The sequence below is a fragment of the Nestor notabilis genome, unplaced genomic scaffold (assembly GCF_000696875.1).
Source record: "Nestor notabilis isolate BGI_N333 unplaced genomic scaffold, ASM69687v1 scaffold15703, whole genome shotgun sequence".
Classification (NCBI taxonomy): Eukaryota; Metazoa; Chordata; class Aves; order Psittaciformes; family Psittacidae; genus Nestor; species Nestor notabilis.
The window spans coordinates 19,719-45,398 of NW_009920749.1; the positions used below are offsets into that span (position 1 = coordinate 19,719).

General features: G+C 40.3%; 1 protein-coding gene across 1 annotated transcript in view; it reads right to left on the reverse strand.

The window, feature by feature from the left end:
- The window catches only part of SUSD4 (sushi domain containing 4), a 30,036-nt gene extending 19,718 nt beyond the window's left edge, over positions 1 to 10,318 (reverse strand). The window contains exons 1-2 of the mRNA XM_010010837.1: positions 10,117 to 10,318; positions 7,554 to 7,766 (exon numbers count right to left, since the gene is read on the reverse strand). Coding sequence (XP_010009139.1) covers positions 7,554 to 7,766; positions 10,117 to 10,318 — 415 coding nt within the window. The remainder of the gene's footprint in view (positions 1 to 7,553; positions 7,767 to 10,116) is intronic.
- Positions 10,319 to 25,680: the final 15,362 nt, after the last annotated feature.

The window sequence follows — 25,680 nt, forward strand, 5'->3', positions numbered from 1 at the left end:
GGTTACAAAGTTTATAGCACTGTAGAAGAAGAAGACGTGCTACAATAATAGATCACTCCCCAACCTTTTTTAAACAAACAACATTAAAAGTGTTTAGGAAGACTGTTTTTAACTTGGTCATTCCATTCGTCATGGAAGCCATAGTCACCATTACAGCACATAGACTGACTATCCCAAAGACCCATATGAAGGCAGACTCCTTGACAGCACTAAGGACAGGACGAAAGAAAAGATAAAATACAGATATGGCATGAGGAACACAGAAAAATTGCAGCTGCAGCAGAGAGACAGATGAAAATTAGGTACATTTACAAGGGTTTATCCAGCTCCATTCCATAGAGTTCATTATGAGAATGTCTTCACTTTAATCTCATTGATTCTGCTTTAAATCAGATCGTTTTATGTGTCTGAATTCATAATGCCTTTAGAAGGAGTGGGTTTTAAGGCCCTGAGCAGCATCTCAAGTGCTTGTGGAAGACTCTCAGCAAGGAAAATTACTGCAAACCTCTAGTGATACACAGACATGGCTCAGTTACCTCTCTGATATATGTATCAGAAAGTCTCATGCCTCACTCTATATACCAGTGCCAAAGACACCAAAATATAAAATAAACCCCAGAAGACTAAAAACTGAAAGATGTTAGGTAAGTGGAAGGAAAGGGTGAGGCAGGGTAAAATGCCAAGAGGATATGAAGGAATAGCCCAGGTGACTCAAAGTTCATCCTCCTCATAAATGCAAAGTGAGATTAAACAGAACAGAGGAAAAGATTAAATATTGGGAAAATATAATCAAAATCATCTGTCTGCCAGCAGTCAATCCATGACAGAGATGATGATAAAAGTTTCCAGGCATCAAAACTCATGAAGTATTTAAAATAAATGTGAGACAGTAAAAATATCATAAGCCTGGTTTATGCTGGGGTTTTTTCCAACACTTTTACCACAAGATACAATTATCTTCAATCTTTATTTAAAAAGAAGTTTCAGAAGTCCCTTGAGACTTGTATAAAAAAGAAAAAGTATCTGCCATTTTCACAGGTAATTCGCACTGAAGAGGAAAGGCAACTCTAAATTTATATTTAGCAAGTAATTGTGAGCATGCACAAAGTAAAGCAATGGCAACTGCTTGCTTGTTTGCTCAGAATCACAACTAGAAGCAAGATAAACTGTCATTTAGCACAGCGCACACAGACTAGCAAATGTATTTCCTAATGTATTCATTTATTTATTTATTTAGGCAAATTAGGGGATCTATTATTCTGAGAGTCCATCACCAGATTTAATAATGTGAAGTGGAAGAGTGCTGCTTCCCGAGTTAAAACACATTTTCCTTTGCACCTTCCCATTACCGGGATGTTTTCTAAAATACACTGCACTTCGCTTACTTGTTGTATGGGGCCTGGACATATAATTACTCAAATATTCTCCCATTTCTCTTGTTACTTGGCTGCTGCTGCAGGTACCTCCTGCTGCCTGTAACAGGAAAGGCTGTCAATCTTTCAGGCTATCTGAGAAACTGCAGAAAGCCATTTGAGTAATCATTTATAAATGCCCAAGCCTGGGAGGATGCATACCCTAACAGAAGGTTATAAAATGCACTGTGATGAGGGTGCAGCCATCACCTTTGACGACTGAACAGTTTTCTCTCTCTCTGGCAAGTTAATCAGCAGAGACAGCAGAGGATGCCCCACTCAAAATGCCTGATGCTAAGCTATGAATGTTGTCACAAAGAGACTGCCCTGGGCACTCCCAGAGATGGGATGAGATAGATGGGGATCCTGCACTGCAGCCACACAGGATCAGATCAGAGATGGATGCCAGAAGATAACGCCAATGAACAGCTCACTCTCTTGGCATAACAGCTTTCTGTTGCTATACAAATAAAAGAGGTGTGTATATATACACTGCAGTATGAGATTTCACTTTCAAAGTGGGGGAAATTGATTGTGTAACAATGATCTATTACAGTGACTTCATCCCCATTATTCCAAGTAACAGCTGTAGATCAAATCATTTTAATCAGCTAGATGTTGGCAGAGAGCAGTGATAAGTTGCTCACTGTACCATTCTTTACCTGCAACATCCTGGCTGTCTTTGATAACAGGCCTATTACAAGCCCACACTAAACACAAGACCAATGGACCACAGTATTACAGCTCTTTTTCCTGACACCTTGAGAGCAAATGCTTTCTCACTGGCTGAATCTGTATTGTTTAGCACTTGTCAGGGATAAATTGCAGTAGCCACCTCTCCACAAACAGCTGGATTAGCTGGCACAAATTCTGCTTGGAAAAGCTGAGAATAAATGATTGAATTTCAAAATGTTCTGTCCTAGAAAATAAACTGCTTTATTCTAAGTACTTTTCAGCAAATCCATGGAAGCTGCTAAACCATTTAAGGGAATACAAGGTCTTTAACAGCAATGGCTATTGACTAACACTCCTTACGAGCCATTTTGTATGATCTGCTTTATCTCTACTGTATGAACAGGTCAGCCAAAAGAATGCCCCAGTTAGGAACACATGCCTGACCTTGCAGAGGCACAAAGAGGAGGGGTGCAGGCCCAACAGTATGCCAGGTGCAAGGGCTCATCTTCTTGACTTAACTTTCATGAATCATAGGATGGCCGGGGTTGGAAAGGACCTTAAGATCATCCAGTTCCAACTCCCTGCCACGGGCAGGGGCGCCTCACACTAGACCATGTTGCCCAAGGCTTTGTCCAACCTGGCCTTGAACACGGCCAGGGATGGGGCATTCACAGCTTCCTTGGGCAACCTGTGCCAGCGCCTCACCACCCTCACAGTAAAGAACTTCTTCCTTAGATCTAACCTGAACTTCCCCAGTTTAGTTTAAAATGTTTAGTTAAAAAGTGCCCCAGTTTAAACTGTTTAAGTTTAAACCCATCACCCCTTGTCCTATCAGTGAAGTCCCTGATGAAGAGTCCCTCTCCAGCATCCTTGTAGCCCCCTTCAGATACTGGAAGCTGCTCTGAGGTCTCCATTCAGCTTCTCTTCTCCAGCCTGAACTTTCTCAGCCTGTCTTCATACAGAGGTGCTGCAGACCCCTTATCATCCTTGTTGGCCCTCCTCTGGACTTGCTCCATCAGCTCCATGTCCTTATCATGAAGATGAGGCTTTGTACATTAGGAGTTCTTGGCTTTAGCTAACCAAGTGTGTCCCCATCACAGGAAGATTGGTCTGAAGAGCAAAACTGGTTAAACACTATAGTTATAGTGCTTTAGTTACTGTGCACATCATCTCTCAGAACTGTTTCTTCCAGCCCATGGGGAAGGATGACCACCTCCCTCCTCTGAAGAGCACCTGGGCTATAAAGGTAACTCAGAAGGAAGCCATGACCTCGACACTGTGGAGATAGCCACATCATCCATGGGTGCTAGCTGGCTTGACATAGCTTGTGTCTTTTGCAGGTGAACTCCAAAAATTGTCCCTGGTCCATGCTAATCCACAAGGTCCCTTCAGGAATTGTGTGGGGAGTACTACTTGACATTGGCCAAAACCATGTCAGGGACCTTTCTAACACTGTAGCAGTGTGTACAATTGAAGAACAATGTCCTGGTCCCTGCCCCAGCACTGCTTTATTTACTAGTCTGTATGTAAACTCGAATGCAGATGTGCAGTGCTCCTGTGTGTCTCAATGAGGAGCAGTCTCTGAATTAGCCTTGGCTACACCTAGCCACAGCACTGACAGGCTGGAATGGACAGGATGAGAGGAACAACATGAAGAATGGGTTGAATGCAAGGACAGCTTATCTGGACTCTGTGCTCTTAAAAGTAAATATTTAAGAATGATGTTGTGTCCTGTGTTTTAATGTTTCCTGTATTAAATCCACAGTAGTGCGTTAGCAGGGTATTTCTGTGGATGGCAAACAGTATTTTAGTGCATATTGAATAACACTTTCTCTTTATTGTCTTTGCTTGTATTACAAGAGTGCACAAAGACTTCACCTAAAATCTGTGGCCATTGTGCTAAGCACAGGTTACAGACATTATATAGTGCTGGTAACCAGGCTTAAGAAGCAGCTAACACTGAGCAAGACAGAAAAGAGATGGAGAAATTAGAGTATTTCAGTCACCTCACAGATCCAGGGATAAAGGCAAAGAGAAATGAATGCTAAATGTCATACAGGAAATCTGTAGCCGCTCCTCCACTACTTTCACTGCAGGTTTATCATCCCTGTCAGTGGGAGAATGAGACACTGAGGACATCTCAGAGGTGTCTGCTGCAGAAGCACTGGGAGAGAAGGGCTCTTCGCTTGATTGCCATCTCCCTGTAGACTGTAAATTTAGATTCAATCTCATAGGAAAGAGATAGCATTTGTTCCAAGTAGGGCAACAGGCTCAGCAGCCACATTATCACAGTGGGAGAAGATTAGATTAAAGTGTGAACAACATGACATATTGCTCTTAAACAGTAAATACAAAATTCCTGCCTTAGAGCTTTGGTGTTCATGTGCATAACTGTATTAGAATTGATGGAAGGTACTGTCAGAACATGCTGTAGATCAACATGAGAACGTAACTCTAAGCACACCGATTTTTGACAGGGCATTTATTGGGCACCTACTCATGCAACTTCATTCTCGTACTGACACTTAAAATCTCCTGTGTCTTAACAAGAAATGACAGACCTATAAAGTCAAATTGATTGGATGAACAGCTCCAGGTGAATGTATTAGTTTTAAAATCAGTTACATTCTGAACAGGTTGCTTTGGTAAATAGCATTCATTTGTGATTAGAGATTGTTCTAGTAAGCACATAACAACAATTAAATGTACATAATATAGAGACATAAAATTATATGCAACCATCCTTAGTTGGATCCAAATTCCTGAGACGAACTTACAATCAACTGCAAAGTGTTGAGTATTTTTAGTGTTCGAGTTCAGCTGGCAATATCTGACATTCACATATACTGGGATGAGAGGCGTGCAGAGCATACCACATCACGTATGGCAGTCAGCCCCTGCCTTAAGCGGGTAAATGCAATTTAAAGTTTATTTTGCCTTGTGATAGCTAATGATGAATGGTAAAACATTAACTTCTTCTCTAGTAGTTGCTCCAAATTTCAACTTTCTTCTTATATATCATCACAGAATTTCTGCCATGAGGACTTTTATGTATGTCATTATCAGCTGAGAATTACAAACCCTTTTATAATTCTTCCTTAACTGTTCTCCAGATGCGCTGTGTTCCTACACTTCCCCCCTCCTTGTCATGCCTGATTCTGCTCCAGTATATAAAAGGATCACTCTAAAAAGCACTTAAACAAATGCTTAGGTTTCATGGGTTGCTACTGCACCTTTGCTTAGTATTTCTTCTGAATCAGTGGCTGTATTGTGCATTGGAAAGAAGAATAAGTTCTGCCATCTATTGCTAAACCCTAGGATTATTTTAATATTACCTGAGGTATTATTGTACCGTTAACCAGGAAAGTGCTAAAGCACTTGCTTCAGTAAATCCTGAATTGGGATCCCACTTTTCAGTCCAAATAATAAAAAGCATTTTTGTGTATGCCTAATTTTGAGCACAGAACTTTAACAACACTCATCACATAATTACAGTTATGCGCTTTGCTCTATCAGAGTATTGGCTAGCAATCCTTTTTAAGTGTTCTATGCTGTGAAGTAATGATCATCTCTTAAGCAACTGTTGCCACATCATCCATCACATTCTCATCTTCCAATTTCTTTCTTTCTTGAAAACACCTGGATTTGGTGTTGATCACACTGACATCAGTGGCAGTTTTGCTATTGATGGCATTATGATCAGAAACTTCGTCCACAGATTCCCACTGGACTGGGGGGTTCACTGGGGAGAGGTATGAATATTCAAACATGTTAATGCTTACTTTAACACCTGCAGTGGATGATACAGGTACTATTTCCAAGCTGCACATCAAAATTCCTAGAAGCTACCTGTAGAGGTTAAGAAAACAAATTTTCCAAGAATTACAGCTTTTTTTTCGGTAGTTCATATGGCCAGTTTAGACATATGCTGCTGGCACTCTACATGTATTTTTTCTTAAATCACCATGGGATGAGAGACAAGGGCGTCTGTGAAAGGTGCTGTAGCACCTTTCACACATACATCATTTTGAAAGGCAACAGATTATGTCTGTGAAGCCGACCTATGCCACCATCATGACCAAGTGTTACTGGCCCCATTGCCTTTATGTTTTACAACATCAGCTGTCATCTCGGTGTGTACCATGAGACAGCTCATGACTGTGCCCCTCACAGCTCTGTAGCCTGTGGCCTCACACATGTCCAGGAGCCCACATTTTACCAAAACCTCTCCTGTCAACACGGCAGCGACCTGAAAGACCATGGGCTACTGACCAGCTGCCTCTGGCTACTCTCCCTAATACCTCATGCACCACTTTCACACAGACCACTTGTTTAGGGTTGTTCCCTTCACGAGCATCTCCTGAGCATGGTTCATCTCCCATTGTGGCATGTCCCTTCATGCACCCCTGCCCTGGCACGGGAGTCTCATACCCACCCGCTCCTCAGCATAAACAAGTACCTGCAGTTTTGATACATGCTGAGTGATGCATGATCCTAGGCAGTGAGTACACTTATGAGCCTCAGAAGTCTTCAACTACTTTTGAATAATGTCCTTATATTTATCTGATTCTCAATGATGGAAGGCATCCTGAAATAGAATTTATCTTGCTCCACCTTGAAGACAAGGAGGCAATGCCTAATGACCTCAGTGGAGAAGTCACAACACTAAAACTGATACACTCGATTTAACTAACACTTTTCATGCCTGTTGATCTTAACAGCTCTGTTGACTGAAATTGATCAACAAAAAGAACAATTTATATCTTTAATATACTTGGTAAAGTAAATCATTTGTGCTGCTTGGATGTATTTTGGCCAAAATTTACACTTATGATATTCAAATTAATCCTGCCTCTTTATAACTCCTAGAAGCAGGAAATAATTTAACATCCTAATTATTTGAAACCATATACAATTTCAACACCACAATACAATAAAAATAAATTGGTTTATGCCATAATCGTCTGAATTATCTCAAAGTAAACTTCTACTGTCCGTGAGTATTTGATTTTCCTACTTGATTCATGCACACATCATAAAATATAATTGTTGAAACCTCCTGATTAGCAGGAACAGCAGCATTGGAAGTTCATTATATTTTCCTAGTAAAATGTTGCAAAAAGGAGTATTAACTGGGCAACTTTAATAAACAGTTACAAACGGTTTACTTATACTGCAGGTTGTATCTTCTCTCTGCATCAATTTGTAACTAGTTAAAGGCGGAAGTATCTTTTTTTCTTCATATTTCTTTATATCCCTTTCAAGACATGCATGTGTACATACACACAATCTTTCACAGGCCATACTTAACCGAAAAACAATGGATGGGATGGATCAGAAACTGAAGCATGTATCAAATAAGACACAGAGAAAAGAACTCAAGCCTCTTGTGTTCTGTGCTGAGACACACAGACGTGGACAAGCGAGAACTGATGCTGGTGAAGTGCTTTAAGAAAACTGACTTACCTTCTTGTAGGCACACAGGTTTATCACTTGGTTTCCAGCTCAGGGAGCCATTAAAGTGTCTCACACAAAGTTTTTTTGAAGTACCATTAAGCCTGTATCCTTCTTGGCAATGAAACCGGACTACCACGCTTTCAAAGAAGACACCAGCACTGGGTGTCTTGTATCCATGCTCAGGAGCTCCAGGGTCAGCACAAGCATGCAGGTCATCCAACCCTATGCAGACAAAGACACAATCAAACTGTGTTCATTTACTCCTCATGCAGCTGTATTCACGCTCTTTCTAGCTTTTTCCCTTTGACATTTAATCTCTGTGGGGGCCTCACACCTTCTATTAATGGCCACTAGCAGCCCTGCTGTGGTACCAGGTACTCCAGACTCTGGAGAGGACCAACCTCTACAGCAGAAATACTCAGGTAACAGAAATAGTCCTGTCTTGCCATGCAGCTACTGACAAAGCAAAGTCAGCCAGACTTCTCTGCAGCTGACCTGGATAAAAATAAAGTACTTGACCCAAGCTACCAGTGGGGATGGCACAGAAATGTATCTGTAATTACTCTTGGGGACTATGGGATTTTTGGAGCCGTGGTCAGTCACTGGAAAGAATAATAATGTGTCAGGAGCAGAGAGGAAGAAGAAATAAAGAAAAGGGAATGAAACCTAACTGCCCCCCAAAGACATAGTAATTAAAACAAGAAGATGAGCTGCTAGGTACAGGGAGGTTTCGAGCTGGGAGGGAGCTCTACCACAGGGAAAAGGGACACTGTGATGTTGGATGTATGTGAACCCCTTATCACGTTTGTTTGGTGGCCCTACCAAATTCTTAAAACATCGGTATGGGAGCGCTGTATTACTGCATTGATGCCAGAAGGGAGTTTGTAAAGCCCTTCACTTCCACAGAATTAACTGTAAAATAACAAAACCCCAACAGCTGCAATCATACAACACGATTGTTTATCACTTTATCAATTTCAATGTCATTTGCATAAACTGAAGCTTTTTTTCTTTTAGTGCAAAGCAACAAGCGTTTAGTGCAGCACTGAACAAGTACTGCACACTGAAAGAGCAAATAGCTCTGCAACAGGAGCAGCAGGGGGGCAATTAATGCCAGTGGGAGGGATGCCTGGAAGATTTGAAAATGATCGCGCTGTAGCCTAAGAGGCATCAGAGAGCCTCAGCTACTTACTGCATGATAGGGATGAAATGCCTCCATGGTTCAGAGAGAAGGAGCTTAATACAGTAGAAGATTTTCAGTACAGATCTGTTTCCTGAGGCTAAATCATTCCCTCCACCGAAGAGCTCAGCGTGATGCTGTGGTGGACAAATAGAGAGCCTAATGATGACCTGATGGCCAGAATCCAGTCCAAGTACCTTTGTGCCATGTGTGCTGGAGACAGCCATCACCTACACCCGGCCTCTGCCCCTCTGCAGAGCTCTGATACCCAGGGTTGTTCACGAAAAGAAATTTCACTAGTGTCCCCTCTCTTTGCTGAAGCAGAAGAGAATCTCCTCTTGTGCAGTTTTACTCCTCTATCTGGTGAAGTTTACCATGAGAACTAAAGTTTGTCATACATTTATCACAAGATTTGGCTACTGTCAGTGCAGTACCAAGTCAAACAAATCTCTGCGCTTCATGCCTGTGCCTCTGCTGCATGGCTCAAGACTTCCAGTGCAAACTGCCAAAGACCCTTTATCATTTGCTCACATGATGAACAATGAGAAACAGAGTCATTATGTTCATGGGATTACACACTGTAAAGATAATAATAGAGAAGGGTTATCCATTTTTACAGGAGATTTAGAAGAACTTTCTTATGCTTAAGGCAGCAAACCTACTTCCTTCAATAAAGTCAGTGATGATCTTACTTGTTTTTCGTTAAACAAGGGATAACATGACATTTAGCTCAATTTTGTTACTTTGGTAATCTCAGAATTTGCAGTCAGACAATTTGCTTGGTAAAAAAATAAGCCAAGCTCATTTCTCAGTTTTCATCAAGCCAAATGTTCAGTTACTGATTTTGGGACCCAACAGAGAAAGAAAGAATGTTTTTTTCCCCTGGTGCAGCCCAATTCTGTGACCTTACTGCCACTTTTCTGGTGACCTTTCACAAGCAAAGATTTTCATTCCTCCTAGGGATCATTTTGCATTAAGTTGGTCTTTTAGCACAGTTTCTGAGCACACAAATGTATCTCCAAGGGGAATTCCCAAGAAGGAACTGTAACACAAATGGAAAAACTGAATTATGCACCCTCTAGTTTCTACAAAGACAGTAGCCAGCTCTTAGTCAACTATTGAGTAAGGGATGACACATGGAATCAGCACAGGATCACTGCTTCCATGCAACATTTCTATTGGTTGTTCCTGAAGCAAAGAAGAAGGAAAAAGCCTCAGGGAATAGCCAGTTAGGCAGACACACTAACTTCACACATTAAGATCATAAAGGCAAAGCAAACAAAAACCCAACCCTATCTTTCCTGCATGGATATCAACAACAGGCCCAAATCTTAGTCCTACTAAAATCAGCAGAAGACACTTGGATGGCAAGCTTCTCTTTTGAAGATGTACATGATCCAGGCACAAACCAGTGAAGCCAGTCCTGTGCCACCTCTCCCTGTGCTTTGGCCAAGAGGGAGGCAAGGACACATGAGGGAGGTACAGTGAGGTTGGCCCCTGTGCTGAGGATCTCCCAGTGCACAGAGGGACACCACGTGTATGAAAGGGCCATTACAATCTCATAGGGCGAGGGAACTGCTCTGATTTTCACCATGGTTGCGCCTCTCTTGCACAGGAGGTGTGCTGAGTACTTCAAAAGCTTATTTAGCTGGGAGCTAAGTCCATCAGTCTTTTCCAATTTAAGTATGAAACTCCTGGTACAACATTCAAGAACAACAATGCTGAAACATCCCTGAGAATTGCTATCTTCCAGTTCTCCTTAATGATATCAGACTTGGACCCTTTATATAATAATCTTTTCCACATAATCTCATCTAATCAAGCTCCACCTTATCAAAAATGAGTAAATACATGTCTTCAAAGAAGTACAGTTTGGTAAATTCAGTTTGGGGTTTTTCCCATGGTCTTTAGTTTCTGCTTTCAAAGGTATGCATTTAAAAGCAGCTACTCAAAGCTGTGATGCAGTATTTTTTCTAATGGCAGGAGTAATTTCACATTACAAATGGGATATCTTTCGCTTTGGTCCCTTCAGAACCTGGTGAAACCAGCCTAAACAGTTTTCAGACACAGACAAAGACAGGTAAGTCTTTGGAAAGAATCATAAAACTTACATAAATGGGAAAGCCAATCTTCTGGTTATAATAGAAAGGTGTTATCCTGCAGAAAGAGTCTATCAAGTAAGATAAAAGATAACTACAATGGATTCTCTTTCTTTATAAACCCTTCAATGAGTCTTTGGGGAAAAGAATGAAATTTTACTTTGACTGTTCTTCTCATGGTTACAAAAACAGAAGGGGGAATCATCAGCACCTGCTAGTAAAAACTGTGCAACACGTTTGTCAAATAAAGCTGTGAATTTTCATGTACCTATACAGTAAAAATTTTGTAAGGTCAGCAGCCATCACCATAACCAGCACTGCATCACTAGCAACAGCTTTATGGGATGCTATCGTATGGCTTTAAATCCCTAAAGACTGTACAATTACTGCTGGAGCTGACAAATTCAGGTTTCAAAATATTTAGTATCAGTTGCAGACTTTCTGTATCAAGGCACCTTTAAGGGATGTTGTGTGAAATATAATGAACAATAATACCTTCTGATAAGGCTAATGAGTATGTAAGGTCATCATGACCAGTAAAACATGCAGTTCATACAGAAGATATTTTGGTTGTGGAATTTTACTAGATTTCTATTGTTGGACCAACAGGAGGTCATCATAAACCAGCAATGCTCTTTACCTGGATAAGACACAAGCTGATTATATGGGTTCCTATTTTACCTAAATTACTTGGTATAGTCAGTCAGATAAAAATTATGTCACATTATTCAGAAGACTGAAAAATAAGCAATGCCCTCTGTGGGGTGTAAAATGAACCATTATAATTCATTTGAATGGAGTGTATTTCTAGAATTCTGTGTTCTGTGTTCTCAAACATATAATGATTCATCTCATCCCTGAAGAAAAGCTTTAAATGTTGGAAGCCCTGGGAAAATATTTGTGATGACAAGAAATGATGATAGCTGCAACTGAACTCAGACATACCTGAAAAAAGGCAGGACAAAGAACCCCTCAGCTCATCCTGTCATTCTCTATTTAGCCACACCTTTTTCTCAGTCTCTGCTCTTGTTTTCCTTGTTTCCTTCTTCCCTCACCTCCGTATCTTACAGCTCCTTGTAAATTCGTGGTGCTGGTGAGGTGACTTCTAAGCTACATTTGATGGACTTCTTTGTCTCTAAAGCTGGTATATAGCATTTCACTGACACACTGCTGACACATGTCAGCTCAGAAATGGCTGCATTCATTCCTGAACAGAGATATCACTCTCATTCCAGTTTGTTACATACACACAGTGAAGGAAAAGTGACACATAATGTGTAATAATATTAAGGACATAGAGTATTTTCAGTATTTGTCTTCAGTAGGATGGAGAACGGGCTTCTTGTACAGCAGTACCTGCATTTTGGGTTCATAAAATCAGCAAGTCCTTTCTATCTCAGCTGAGGGTAGAGAAGGCAGAGGTTTTGCAGCCTATGGCAGGACCAGACTGCTTGCATGCACATTTTAGGAGTCTGTAAACACTGCAGGAGCAGGTCATCTTAGGCCAGCTCTCAGTAAAAAGGCATATTAGGACTAAAACAGAAGGGGCCACAAATGCAAACATGCCGAGGGCTTGCTTGTCTTCTGTAAAGGAAAAGTCATTTTCATCCCTTAAAAGAGTTTCTGTCCTGTTTCTGTGAAAGCCATGCAGGCACAGCATCTTGTGCCTTTGGCTGTTTATGCTTCCTTGCTGTTGATGACGTTAATTGAGCTATCCACATAGCCCTGTAACAAGAAAAGGAAGGATGTGCTTCGATTAGCATCTAGCCGTGGATGTGAAATGAAATTATAAACCTGTGATTTCATTAGTGAAATGCCTGCTAAAATTTAAACTCTCTTTAATCCCTTAAGGGTCACTAATGCTTAAGCTTCCCTGAGACTTCAGCAGCTTTGTAAACCCCCGTCCTGTTTAAAATGCAAATCACAACTTCTCTTGCTATCCTTGCAAAACATACTCCCAACTCCCAGCACTGCTGGATATCCCTCCTCACTTGGCTGAGCCTTACCCAGAACAGCCTAACAAGACACTTGAAGACAGGAAGAAGTTCAAATTACTTTGTAGGTGAAACAGAAAAACAAGTAAGACCTGCAGGGGGTGGGTACTTGGCTTAAGCCACAAGGTGATCTATAAAATCAAGAACACCCATTAAGCTTCATTTTCCTCCCTATAACTCAAGAGTGTCATAGCAGAAAACTAAGACAATCAGTGTGTAATGCAATTCACGAGCACCAAACCCACCCATCTGCAATAAAAAATTCACATTCAAGGCCTGCACAAAGAGCAACAGGCTCCAAGAGAGGCAACTGGTTATTCAAAAGGCTGAAAGGCTGTCCCATTTTTCTTATCTTTCCATTTCATGCCCTGCTCTCCCCCAACTCTGGCCTCCCACCTGTGTTCTCGATCCTCCTTCACCCCAATCTATGCCAAGCCAACTCACAACCTGCTCTTGCACTCTCCTACTAAGACCTTCATGCTCCCAAGCCTTGCCCACCATCACACTCACCACCTCTCTTTCTTCTCTCCTCAACACGCACTTGGAAAGGAGCAGTCACTCAGAGATGCTCCTAAGAGCAAGGGTGAGCCCAACCTTAAAATCCCTACTCAGGCATGACATGTCCCTGGGCATTTCTGTATTAAATCAAACTGACAGCTCCCTGGCAAGCCTCGGGATTGCTGCTCCCTCCCAAGCAGGCACATGGGAGGGAATGTGAAGAGCTGTAGGACAAAGTACTCATGGAGGGCAAAAGGAGTCTTCCAGGAGCCACGCGGGAGCTGCCTCTGCCTGGGAATGTTACCAGGGAGAAAGGGGGAAAAGCCTGAGTGCCAGCAAGGCAGGTGCAAGGGCCCTGAGTAGATGATTGCAGATGTAATAACAGCATCTTTACTTCAGGGGTCATGCCTCTAATTAGCTCCTTCAATAACTCTTCAACACTCATGGATGATAGCATGCTCCAGCCAGTGCTTGACCAGTGCCGTACAGCAGGGAACAAGCTGGATTTTCTACCTATGGAGGTGATCACCATTTTTAATTTCGAATGAGAACCTTGATAGAGGAGTCTTTTATTGCATTGACATTAGACTAATGCATGAGGAAAAACCACTTAAAATTGCTGGAAAGGGAAGATGGTTTAGAATACAATCAGCAGTGCACATCAGTGAACACACAGCAAACAAAAACCATGCATCTGCTTCTTCTCGAAAATGAGTTTCTTCTAATTAACACCTTAAACAGCACAGGCCTGACCCTGTAATCATAACTTCTCATAATTAATATAGCTATGTCATCTTTGTAAATAAGCCATTTCATTTATAATGCAAGAAGCACTTGTTGCTTCCAGCCTTTTGTAATCCAACAAGTCTGACTGCATAATTTATGAACCCTTATGAAACGTCATATGCTCCTCTGGGATCTTCTGAACCTCCGATCACTTAAATAAAGAACAAAAAGCAGAAAGTAGATTTGGCAATTCTGGTGACAGAGCTCTGTTCTTCTATGTTTTTATTACAGAGACTTACCATGGCTGTCCTGGGGTATGATTCAGGGTGAAAAAAAGCCAATTTAACATAGTAGAAATCCCACAACCTCCTCCCGGTTTCTAAACATGTAAACTGGATATTTAATTTTCTAAGAAAGCCATTGAACATTGTAACACTTGCATGCTGAGGCCTAGACTGAGACCAGTTCAAATCAATAAACAACTAAAAACCTGAAGCCAGAGTTTGTTCAGCTTTCTGCAAATATAAAGTGAATATTTTCTTCATTTCCATTTATTGAGCTAGTTTGGTTTAATGACTAGTTCTATTCAAGCTGCAAACTCTACCAGGAATTTAAAAAGTATAAAATGAAGATTTCTTCTCTGTTCAGTGAAAAAGAAGTAGGTGAGAATGACTGACTTCTCCAATTTCCCGTTACAGATAATATTTCACATTTCTAAGTGAATTCGAAATGTAAAATGTGCTTAAATAAGCTCACCTTTATGCATATTTATTATACTGATGGTAATTTTAACTGCTTTAAAATGGTTCTTTAAAATGGTAGTTCCCTGCTTTTTATTTGAACCCTGAGTACCTATGAATTCTAATTATAGATAAACATGCTTTGAAATAGATGATGGGTTTTTGAAACAATCTAATTAAAAAAATAATTAAATGACATCTTTTACAATAATAAAACCAAGGACGCAGCAAATATACATTAAGCTCTATATATACTTCAGTAAACGGGCACATGCCTAACACATCCTCCTATTCCCTATGCAGGGAAGGAATAATGAAGGTGGTATTTGACAACATGTGCTTGTTGATTGGTGACCCATAAGAATCATCAGAAGGGATTAAATGTGTACAAATCCAAAATATGAAATATTAATATATCACTTATGTCAAGATTTCCTTTTTACTGATTTAAATGAATAAATGAGCTCATTACTTTGATTTAAACCAACCAACCCCACTTATGTTTTCCTCCTCAGATGTAACATTTTACATATTATATGTCTAAGGATTTCATTCGAGTTGCAATATTGTCGATGTGGGAATCCAGCCTTAGGTCACTAACCAGGATTAATAACAAACACAGAAAGCTACTAATAAAAAAGTGCCAAATAAAATAAAACTATACTCCATAATTTCAAGCATGTTATGGGCCTGATGTGTTTTTAAAAAGCAGTATCTAAGTATTGTTGTTTATGTGTCCCATATTCTTAGCACTCTGAAAAAGACTTCGTTACCATGAGTTTGTTTAAATATTTTTAGTCTAGACAGTCATCCCTTGGGAAATACAGAAAAAAACCCACATAAAAAATGAATCATGATCTAGTTACTATAGTAATATTTCTTCTAGGCCAATAGCGTATAATATTATTATTCATCATAACAAATCCAAAGTAATGAAATGTCACATTGTTCGGCAGAGATCCTTGTTTCTATAAGATGCAGGAATCAATTACTCAGAGGTCTGAGTTAGGGGGGTTGAGATTTACACTTTAATCAACTACAGACTTCCCTAGATAATGCTGTATTCTTATTGCACACAACAGTATGATAATCCAACAATTTCTGCTTTTCAGCTGTGCTACGGAAATTGGTTTTATACTTTCCCAAGAACAGGCAGAATTGGATATAGGGACAATCAGGATTAATGTGTGAATATTATAATATTGAACTTTTAAATCAAGTGCACACTAGAGAAGACTGAGAGACAATGGATTTAAAAAGAAATGGTAAATACTTAAAGCAGAAGACCAGACAGTTACTGTTTCCAGCTTTTGCACTTGATTCCTTATCACAAACCCTCTGATGCTTCTGGATACTCTGACAGCTCTTATGCCCTACAGTGATTTATCTCTAAATGCACCTACCTGTGAAACCGTGACCTTTCCTCTTAGACGGGGACCTCATCGCTGCCATCCATTTTTCATTTGCCTTTCCCTCTGTGTATGGTTTGCTTGCTGGTACTTATTTGGTTAGCCTTGCAAAGCTGGGACATTATTCACCCCCAGGTCAAGAAGATGAAAAGGAAGATGAGGTGGTTTTGCCGGTTCGCCAGTTATTTTCCACATGAGAACTGCTACTGCACCTTTCATGTTTGCTTCAGATCACACCAAAAAGCATTTCTACACAAGTAAAGCTTTTAGAAAGAAAGCAGATGAGTATCCACTGGAAGAAAAAACCTACCCTAACTGATTTTGGTCCTAATCTGGATGCAAGGAGAACTGATTTCCTTCTATATTGAAAAGTGACTTTATTCATCTATGTTCTTATAGTACTCTTAGCAAGTACTTATCAACAACAGGTTTTAGTCTGTTGTTTCCCTTCATGAGAATGCATTCACTGAAGAAAAATGAAGCAAAGTTGGCTTGTTATTTTCCAAAAATGAGACAAACCCACAAAACTATGAAAGGAAACAGGAATCCAGTTGAGCACTGACAATGAAGCACAATCATCATACCAAAAGGCTTTTTACATAAATTACTCATTTAAAATGCTCTGTCCTGTGAGTTATTCTGTCTGTACTGAGAAGACTGGAAAGTCAGTAGTAGGTTAAGATGACGCAGAAGCATATTTTTTCCTTTTCTTTTGATTCCTAATCGTGTTCTATTTAATTCCTCCATACAAGGTAAAACCTCCCCTAAAATCTGTTCTGTTTAAGCAGCTGGTGAGGAGTGTGACTGTAACAGCAGATACTCCAGATGTGGGGCTGTCTCCGCTAAAAATCGCTGTGGGCCCATTTTCTTGGTGCAGTCCTACCTAAGAACCTCCCCAAGGCTGGAAAGCAATGGCAGGCTGCTCACAGCATCAGACCAAGCAACTCAAAAAGCAAAGTCACAGAAGAGCTAATGAATGAGACTGGAACATTTGTAATTAAAACGTTGTGCCGTTACAAAGCCACTGTATTTAAAACCCTAAAAAAACCCCGTAAAAATGGCAACGGCAAATTTTACTGGCACACTCTCAAGTTTTCTGGCATCCTCCAAAAATCATCGATGTGTAAAGTTCCCTCTGGCCCAGTATCACCCCTTGCAACACAACCTGCTTCCTCTCTAGCCAGTTTCCTATCAATTCTGCAATTCTTCTATTAATCCAAATCTTCACATATTTGTTCCCTGGTGGCAGTTTACAGAAGTCAAGATAGATGATATCTGCTGCATTTCCCTTCCCTGGGAAATCTGCTGTTGTCTCGGGAGATTAACAGATTAATCTGACACAACCTTTCTTCAGTACATCTATGTTTTATTTTATATTGTACCTCCAAGACTTTTAATCTCCATACCTTAAAAAAAAATCAAAAACCTTGTGAATTATTGAAGTGAGAGAACCAACTCCCTGATTGCTCAGATCATGGGGATTCCTTTTCTTTTTTCTTTCTTTAATCTGTGGGTAGTATAGATAGTGTCTTAAAGCACTACTGGAAGTCACTGCTTTTCACTCATGGATATGGCAGTTACTTATGCAGAAGAGGAGGAAGCTGAGGACAGAAGAGAAACCGAAGAAACTGTAGCATGAACAGCAGGAGCAATTTGGCAAAGGCACAGAGATAAGATGTAGTGACATACAAAAATGTTAGCCTGGAAGCTGACTGACAGCTGTTTGGATGGTGATACCACTAGAAGATAAAAGAGAGGGAAATGGGAACACAAGAACCATCCCTATGGGGTTGTTCGTAGGCTAAAATGGAGAGCTGGAGAGGGACAAGAAGGAAGAGGGGGAAACCTTCAGTCACAGGCGGTAGAGCTGAGGATAGGCAGTGCCTGAAGCAAGAATAGAGCATCAAAACCAGAAGGATTCCTGGCGGGACAGTTTTGGAGGCTGGCAATACACTGTGAGAGCCTTCCAAGGGATAATGGCCTATGCATTTGGACCAGAAAAGTCAAAAAAAATCAGGTTTTTTTATTTTGTTGTATTTTTTTCTGCTGACACCTCTAAAAACTCGAGGCTTCATAATGTACTCTGCAGTGACAAAACTGAAGTTGAGGCTGTCAGGTGAAATCTAATACAGTTTATATAATATATACACATTGTTATTAGACAGTTGAAAGATTGAGAGTTATGGCATTCATGTGCACAGATAATAGGTAATGATGAGATACCTGATGCTCAAAATATTTTCATAAAAGCCAATCTGAAAATCACACATACTGGTTAAATTTAAAGACTATGGGCTTTTGTTCTTCAGAAGGTATTCACATCCCTACCTACCATGAAAATAGAATCTCATCATTTTGAAGGACTAGAGGAAGAATAAGCTGTTATTAAATTTTTATGGTACTGTAAGTTGATTAACTGGGAGCTAGGAGAGGTCTAGAACTAGCAAAGTGATGGTTCTTTGTTCCTATTCAAGAGACAGGATTTTTAACCACACGAATAAGAATTTATTTAAAACTTATTTTTCTTAGTAGATATTAATTTGAGGATTTCTGCAGCTTCTCCTTCCCTAGAGTGTTAAATGGTTCTTTTCAGAGCAACAGCTGCAGCAAACCTAGTTAAAATAAAAAGCAGGCAGTACACAGATCCATACATATGCTTTGAGAGAAGCAAGCAGCATATCCAGATTAATATGTGTGCCAGTCCCCTAGGATGTCATAATTGTGTTTGTTCTTTTAATAAATTTAGGCTCCAGTGATCGGAATAAAAATTCTATGCTGAAACTAATGCTTCATCCTTAGTTCACCTTGCTACCCTGAATTATATAGTAAGTAGAATTAAATAAACGCAAGAGTCTAGATCCTTCCTTGCACCGCAGACTCCAGCCATGCACATAATGGGTTGCCTGATTTAATTCAGGGTCTTTCTTTTCAAATCTTACTTTGTTTTTACAAAATATTTGGCTCAGCCATTTCCTTTTATAACTGCACTGATTTCCAAGCCTGCTTTCCAGTGCTTGGTGAATTGCAGTCTCCACTGATACAAGCAACACATCAAGCTTCCTGACATGAAAGAGCCGTTGGGTTATTTAGACAGTTATGTTCTTCCTAATTATTATATCTACACTTTACATCTACAAGCCTCTTTCTTTAAATGTAGCCCAAAATGCTGAGTTACTTAAGCAGCTTATTAAGTAGGCATGGCCTTTCAGGAGCTATTGTGACTACAGCATGCCAGTACTGATTTTAGGATTACAGATGATTTTTTACTCCTAGAACCAGACTACAGATTACCCTGTAATGAAGACAAGGCATATATATTGCTAGTTCACAAGAGGGGTACGGGGACGAACAGAACTAGGTTATAAACAACACAGGCTTAATGGCAGGGTACTTAATAGTACCCTGTCTAATATGCCTTACTAACATTAGGTTAAAAATAAGCTGATTATGCCTAAATATATTGCCACTTTGAGTTTCTGACCACCAGAGAAAGACTTTTTTTCTTCACAATGTGACACTGTCATGAACTTCATTTGAGGCTAGAGATAAACTGCTTTAAGAAGGTCAGACAATTCTTGACTAAGAGCCTTGTTTTATTATGCACGAAACGCATGGGTTTCTTTTCCTCCAATAACTCAAAACCAGTTTCAACGTAAAACTCTGAACTTGACTGTTGTTAATGCTGGTGGAAGAACATTGATATGGTCTCTGCACCAGTTTCCTGACCGTTACACTATCTTGCCCCTTTGCTCTTCATCATTGTCAGTTTTACTGTCCTCCTGAGAACAATAACAACCCTTGTGTAGCCCCTGTGCCCTACACTGCTTTCCTTTCTTTGGGAAGTTCAAGCCCCTCATCCTGTTCCTCCTCACTGTACATCCTTAGTCTCAGTTCTTTCTGAGCCCTACTCTTCTGCATCCTCCCCAAGATATACTTTTGGCTGCTTTGTTTTTCTCAGGCTTGAATTTACCTTTTTATGACACCTTCCTATCCCCCAATTTTTGCCCATTTGTCTACAGTTGTCTTTTAAATGCATTCTCAAAACCCCACTTATTTAATTTCCTTCACCAGGCCCAGCTGCTTTCCACTTAGAAGGTTGTTCTTGAGGCCTTGGAGTTCAGGCTACAAAATCCAAAGACAAGAAAGCATCTTGCCACACTTGGTGGTCTTTTATGTAGTCTGCCCTAACTACGGCCTGAAATTTTTCATCTTTTAATTAACTTTTCATGTTTCTGGAAAAAACCCAGAGGTCCCTTCTGGAATTTCTTCACCTGCAATTAATTTTCTGTGAATATCTTGCCATACCTGAAAACAGAGAGAATTCCTTTGATCTGATGTGTCTTACTGTTAAATATTTGTCCCCGGTATGAAAAGAAGTATCTCCGATCCTGATTCTAACTCAAGCCATTTCATAGCCCACATGCTGCTCACCAAAGATGCACCAATCATCACACATCGGGTGGGAGTGACCTCCTCAAGTATTAACAAGTCTCCACATTGAGATATCACTATGTGGTGTCAAGTGTATGGCTTGACCTAAAGATCTTCCCCACTCACAAACATGCCTGTCCTCCATGCATTTAGACCTACTGCTCTCATAAAATGCAGCATCTTCTGCCCTATCAGCATCATGTTGAAACTAGGCATGGTTACATGATAACTTTATATTGGTTTTATAAAGTTAAGCTTAAACGAAAGGCTATAAGACATGTATGTACAACAGTGTAAAGGGATAAATGCCAGCCTTGTGTTTTAACATTGGACAGGCAACTTCCCCTTTAGCCCTAATATTACTCAGCCATTAAGGACCAATGTTATTTACTATTCCTTGTCAAAGCAGTCTCCTGGAGGAGCAACCTCAATGTTTTACTACGGTAGGATTGGGCTTAATAAGCACAACTCTGCGTAACCCACATGCAACTCAGAAAGGAGCTGTTGGCAAGGACAAAGCCTACACACCACATGGACACATACATGTTTAGGTATATGAACATACTCTGGGCTTTAGCTACAAACGAGACAGAGGGTTGAAGAATTCTTCTAGGAACTTCACCCTTATTCCTGCCTTGCTAATTCATTTATATTGCAAGTTTAAACTTCTTCGACTCAGTTGAAGAGGGATTTCCTCATACAAAATGCCAACTAGGCAATGTTATCGATTGTGCCTCATTCTCTGAGGGAAATACAAAAGCCAATTTCCTCTCACATGTCCAGCACTTCATAAGACAATCCACTCTATGGCTTACTTGATGCCTTACTAGATGTAATGCCTCATAATGCAGCTATCTTAGTGAAAATAGCTATATATACGAATGTCCTTGCACATCTTAGAACTCAGCATGTTTCCTATGTCACAGATACAATTATGCATACAGGACACCACTACATAGGCCTAACTGGAAATGGAGCGAAGACTGGAGTAAAATGACTGCAATCAATGGAAAAATTGAGGAAACTTCCACTTCTCAAAGCCCCAGTGTGCATTTCTGGCTTCAAACACCTCAGCTTTCTCTTCGGTGGCAAGGGATACTGTCTCAACTTTATCAGCTGTTCTACATGGTATGCAGGAAGTACAAGAACAGATACTCCAAAGTGGGATGAATTCAGCATTTTTTAAGATTAATTTTATCAGTAATCAGGTAAACTTAATCTGATGCCAAAAAACACATCTGTCACACTTACTTTTGAAATACAGCACACCCAAACCAGGGAGGAAATTGTTCTGTGTGATTTATAACTGTAATGAAGAATTACATTATTTTTGTTAAATTGCATACTGTGCAATATATTTTCTCTTTGGGGAATAAGCTTCTTAAGTATTTTAATCTGTTGTGGTTTAACCCCACCTGGCAACTAAGTACCACTTGCTCACTCCTTTGTCCCCCGCCATCCCTGTGGGATGGGGAGGAGAACTGGAAAGAGGTAAGACCTGTGGGTTGAGATAAGAACAGTTTAGTAATTGAAATAAAGTAAAAAGATAATAATGATAAGGGAGATAACAAAAAGAGAGAGAGAGGAATAATACCCAAGAGAACCAAGGGATGCTCAACACAACTGCTCACTACCTGCTGATTGATACCCAGCCTGACCTGAGCAGTGATTGGTGGCAACTGGCCAGCTCCCCCCAGTTTCTATACTGGGCATGACGTGCTGTGGTATGGAATACCCCTTTGGCTAGTTTTGGGTCAGGTGTCCTGTCTCTGCTTCCTCCTGGCTTCTTGTGGCCCACTCCACTGGCAGAGCATGAAAGTCCTTGATCAGGGTAAGTGCTACTGAGCAACAACTAAAACATCGGCGTGTTATCAGCATTGTTCTCAGACTGAATCAAAAACACAGCACTGCTCCAGCTACTAGGAAGAAAATTAACTCTATCCCAGCCAAAACCAGGACACTCATCTACTGTCAGAGACTTCAGCAAAACTGTGAAATCCTCATGAGAATCAGGGCTGTGTATAAATCCAGTATAAACCCACAATCACCCCTCCATTTCTGTTGTATTTACATTGTACGTACTAGACTTCTTCAAAGTTCCACCAACCAGTGGAAATTTGCCAAATATATAACCCAGTGGGCCATTTAAAGCGATTTTGCTGTGTAAGTTACAACAGCTATGTGTGTGGGAAGCTTTCAGTACCAAAGAGTGGAAGGGGAAAGCCAGAATGTGAAGAGCAGCGAGCGCAGCTTTCAACCTGAAACCTCCCTAGTACTTGTTCATGACCTACAGAAAATGGATGAACTGGACAGCATAATCTCTCTGTGTGGAAATGGGTACAGCACTAATTAAAACCAGTCCTTGCTTTGGCAACTGGGGGAGATGTCAAACCTGTCTCCTAGGCTGGCAGAGGCTGCCTGGAGCCTTGTTTAAGCTGGTGTCCGTATAATCAAGCTTCTGTGCCTTACCCAGGTAGTGAGTGGCAGCTGAGCTACGGTAACAAACTGCACGCTCATCGACCATGAGATGAAATGCATTAGCTTTAAATTCCTGCACCCAGACTATTTGCCAGATGGATTCCTAACAAACAGCAGAACTGAACTACTGAATTATTTTACATATGCTTGGAAAGCCTGGGGGGAAAAAAAACCATAAAAGAAGTAACTAATGGGAGCTGAGTGATGCCTTTTTGAGTGCAACAGATTCCATCATTTTAAAAAAAACCCCTGAACATTACAATTCTATTTAAAAAAGGTCAAAAGTCAAAATAGTTTCTCATGCTGAGATAACAGGTCTAATTTTTTACATAATAAAAAAAAGAGGCTGTGTTTTCATTCAGTAGATCTCATGTCTTGCCCCTATCTGAATACATTGCTCAATAGCAACGGTGTACAGATGTGTTAAATTAACTTGTGTTGTGCTGCAAATCCTTCAGCTATCCCTCCAAGAAATTACCTTTTCCCTCTTCAGCATGAATCTACACTGCTACCCCTGTACAACAGCTGCATTATTATTACTATTATTATTATTGTTTCTTTTGATTTGGGCTTTTAATTTTATAGGGTACTGTTTTATTCATCTTTCTTTTTAAAAATCCAAAAGGTAAATGAAGTTAATGTCTCCTCCAGAGGGAGCCTCTGACACCTTGCTAGAAACGAAAAACTACTGAGACAGACACAGAAATTAATGGGAATAATTACAGTTGAGGAACTGAGTTCCAAGCAGCAGCAGCAGCTTGGAAATAGAACACCAAATTCTATTTCAGTGTAAGGTTTTGTAAAAAGATTTGATTTACGGCATAACTGGCCCCCTCCAAAATGGAAAGCATGCAGAGGAAGGCCAAGAACCAGAATTGGACGAGAAGAACTTTGATTAACAGTTGCCTCATCTAAAAATGCAGCAATTCTTCAGTCTCCGTAAGTAGCTAGATGCAATTCAGATGAATCGAGAGCCTTCTGCAGCCAGGTATTAATATAGAAATACTCAAAGGTAGTAGAATAGTATCAAATTTTCACTATCTCGACATAAACTTTTAAATGGATTTTGCAAAAGAAAACATATAGCTTGTTTCCTACATATGAAGCTTGTTTGTACACAGGTTTTATATGCATCATGGCTGCCTTGCCAAGCAGATGGATGAAAGCAGAGTTCTTCAGAAAAGACAGCAGAGCTGTCTCAGACATCTCTCAACATCTTGCACAACTCTCTCATGTTCCCTAGACAGCTGACTGCAAAATGTTGTTAGGAATACGAAATGTTAAAAATACGCTACTACAGAGTAGTGTATGTGACTTCAAAGAATGGCTTGTGTTGGAAGAGACCTTACAGAGCATCTAATTCCAGCCCCCTGCTATGGACAAGGACACCTCCCACTAGACCAGACTGCTTTTGTATCCTATCCCTTCCATGGCTCTTTAGAAGAAATCTGCCTTAAAGCATATATTGCTTAGAGGATGAAAAGGGCTATAGTGTGTTTGTATCTGGTATCTCCAACAGTACATTTATTGAAATATTCATCAGTTGTTCTAGTCCCTGAACTACTTCTAAGCTGCTTATGCTGTTTTTGAGAAGATGCTTGCCATATAAGGACTTTGGATGTTGTTATTCTTAACTATCATCAATCTAACGAAGAAATTTTGCCAGAGGGGCTTTTCTTCACAATGACAAGAATTTATGTTTTAGTTTACTTAGGCTGGAACTGGGACACTTCCCTTTCTTCTCCTACTAGTGGAGGAAAACGTTGCCAAGCACATACCAGGCTGATCACTAGATTATGTACAGTATTTACCATACTCTCCCAAGATGCTTCTCTTGTATGCTAGGGGGACTTCAGTTCTGGATTTTTCTTTTCCGTAACTGAAGTAAATATTCTACTGGAATCCATACAGGTTATGTCTCATATCCATGCTGGAATATCCTACTGGTGAACCCATACCACTGATAATTTGAAGCGATCTTTCTTCATATATCCAAAAGAATTCTAGATAAGCAACCCAGGTTGCTTTCTTGAGAAAGATCACAGATGCTTATAATCTGCTCAGATATAGCGGACTGAAAGAATAGCCACTGAGCAAGCATAACTTCAGCATTTTGTAATGTGAGGGGTTTTGCGGTCCAGTGTCCTTCCAACCTCTTCTAGTATGTCTTTAACTTTAGTTGAGTATGACTTTAAGAAGGCAAACTGATGCTTTATGTAGCTCTGTTCTGACCAACACTCTTCTGGGCAAAAGGGTAGCTCCTGCCTCAAACTCAAGCCCAGTTACTCCTTCCCTCAGGTTACAAAGGGGAGGCTACACCTCTCTCCTGCAACCCAGCGCTCCAAATGTGTGGGGCAGGGTAACATGCAGTGTAGGAATACTGAGATACCTCAGCAAGCACCTAAATGCCTTCTGACATTTGCAAGCACTGATAATTAATTAATACAAAAGGTAACGCATTGGGCACAATTAGGTATTTTGTAAGCCTTGTTCTAACATTTCCTGAAATCCAAAACTATAAAGCTGGAGATAAAACAAGTATGGAAAACTTCAGCTGAACACTTATAAAGTTATAGGGCAC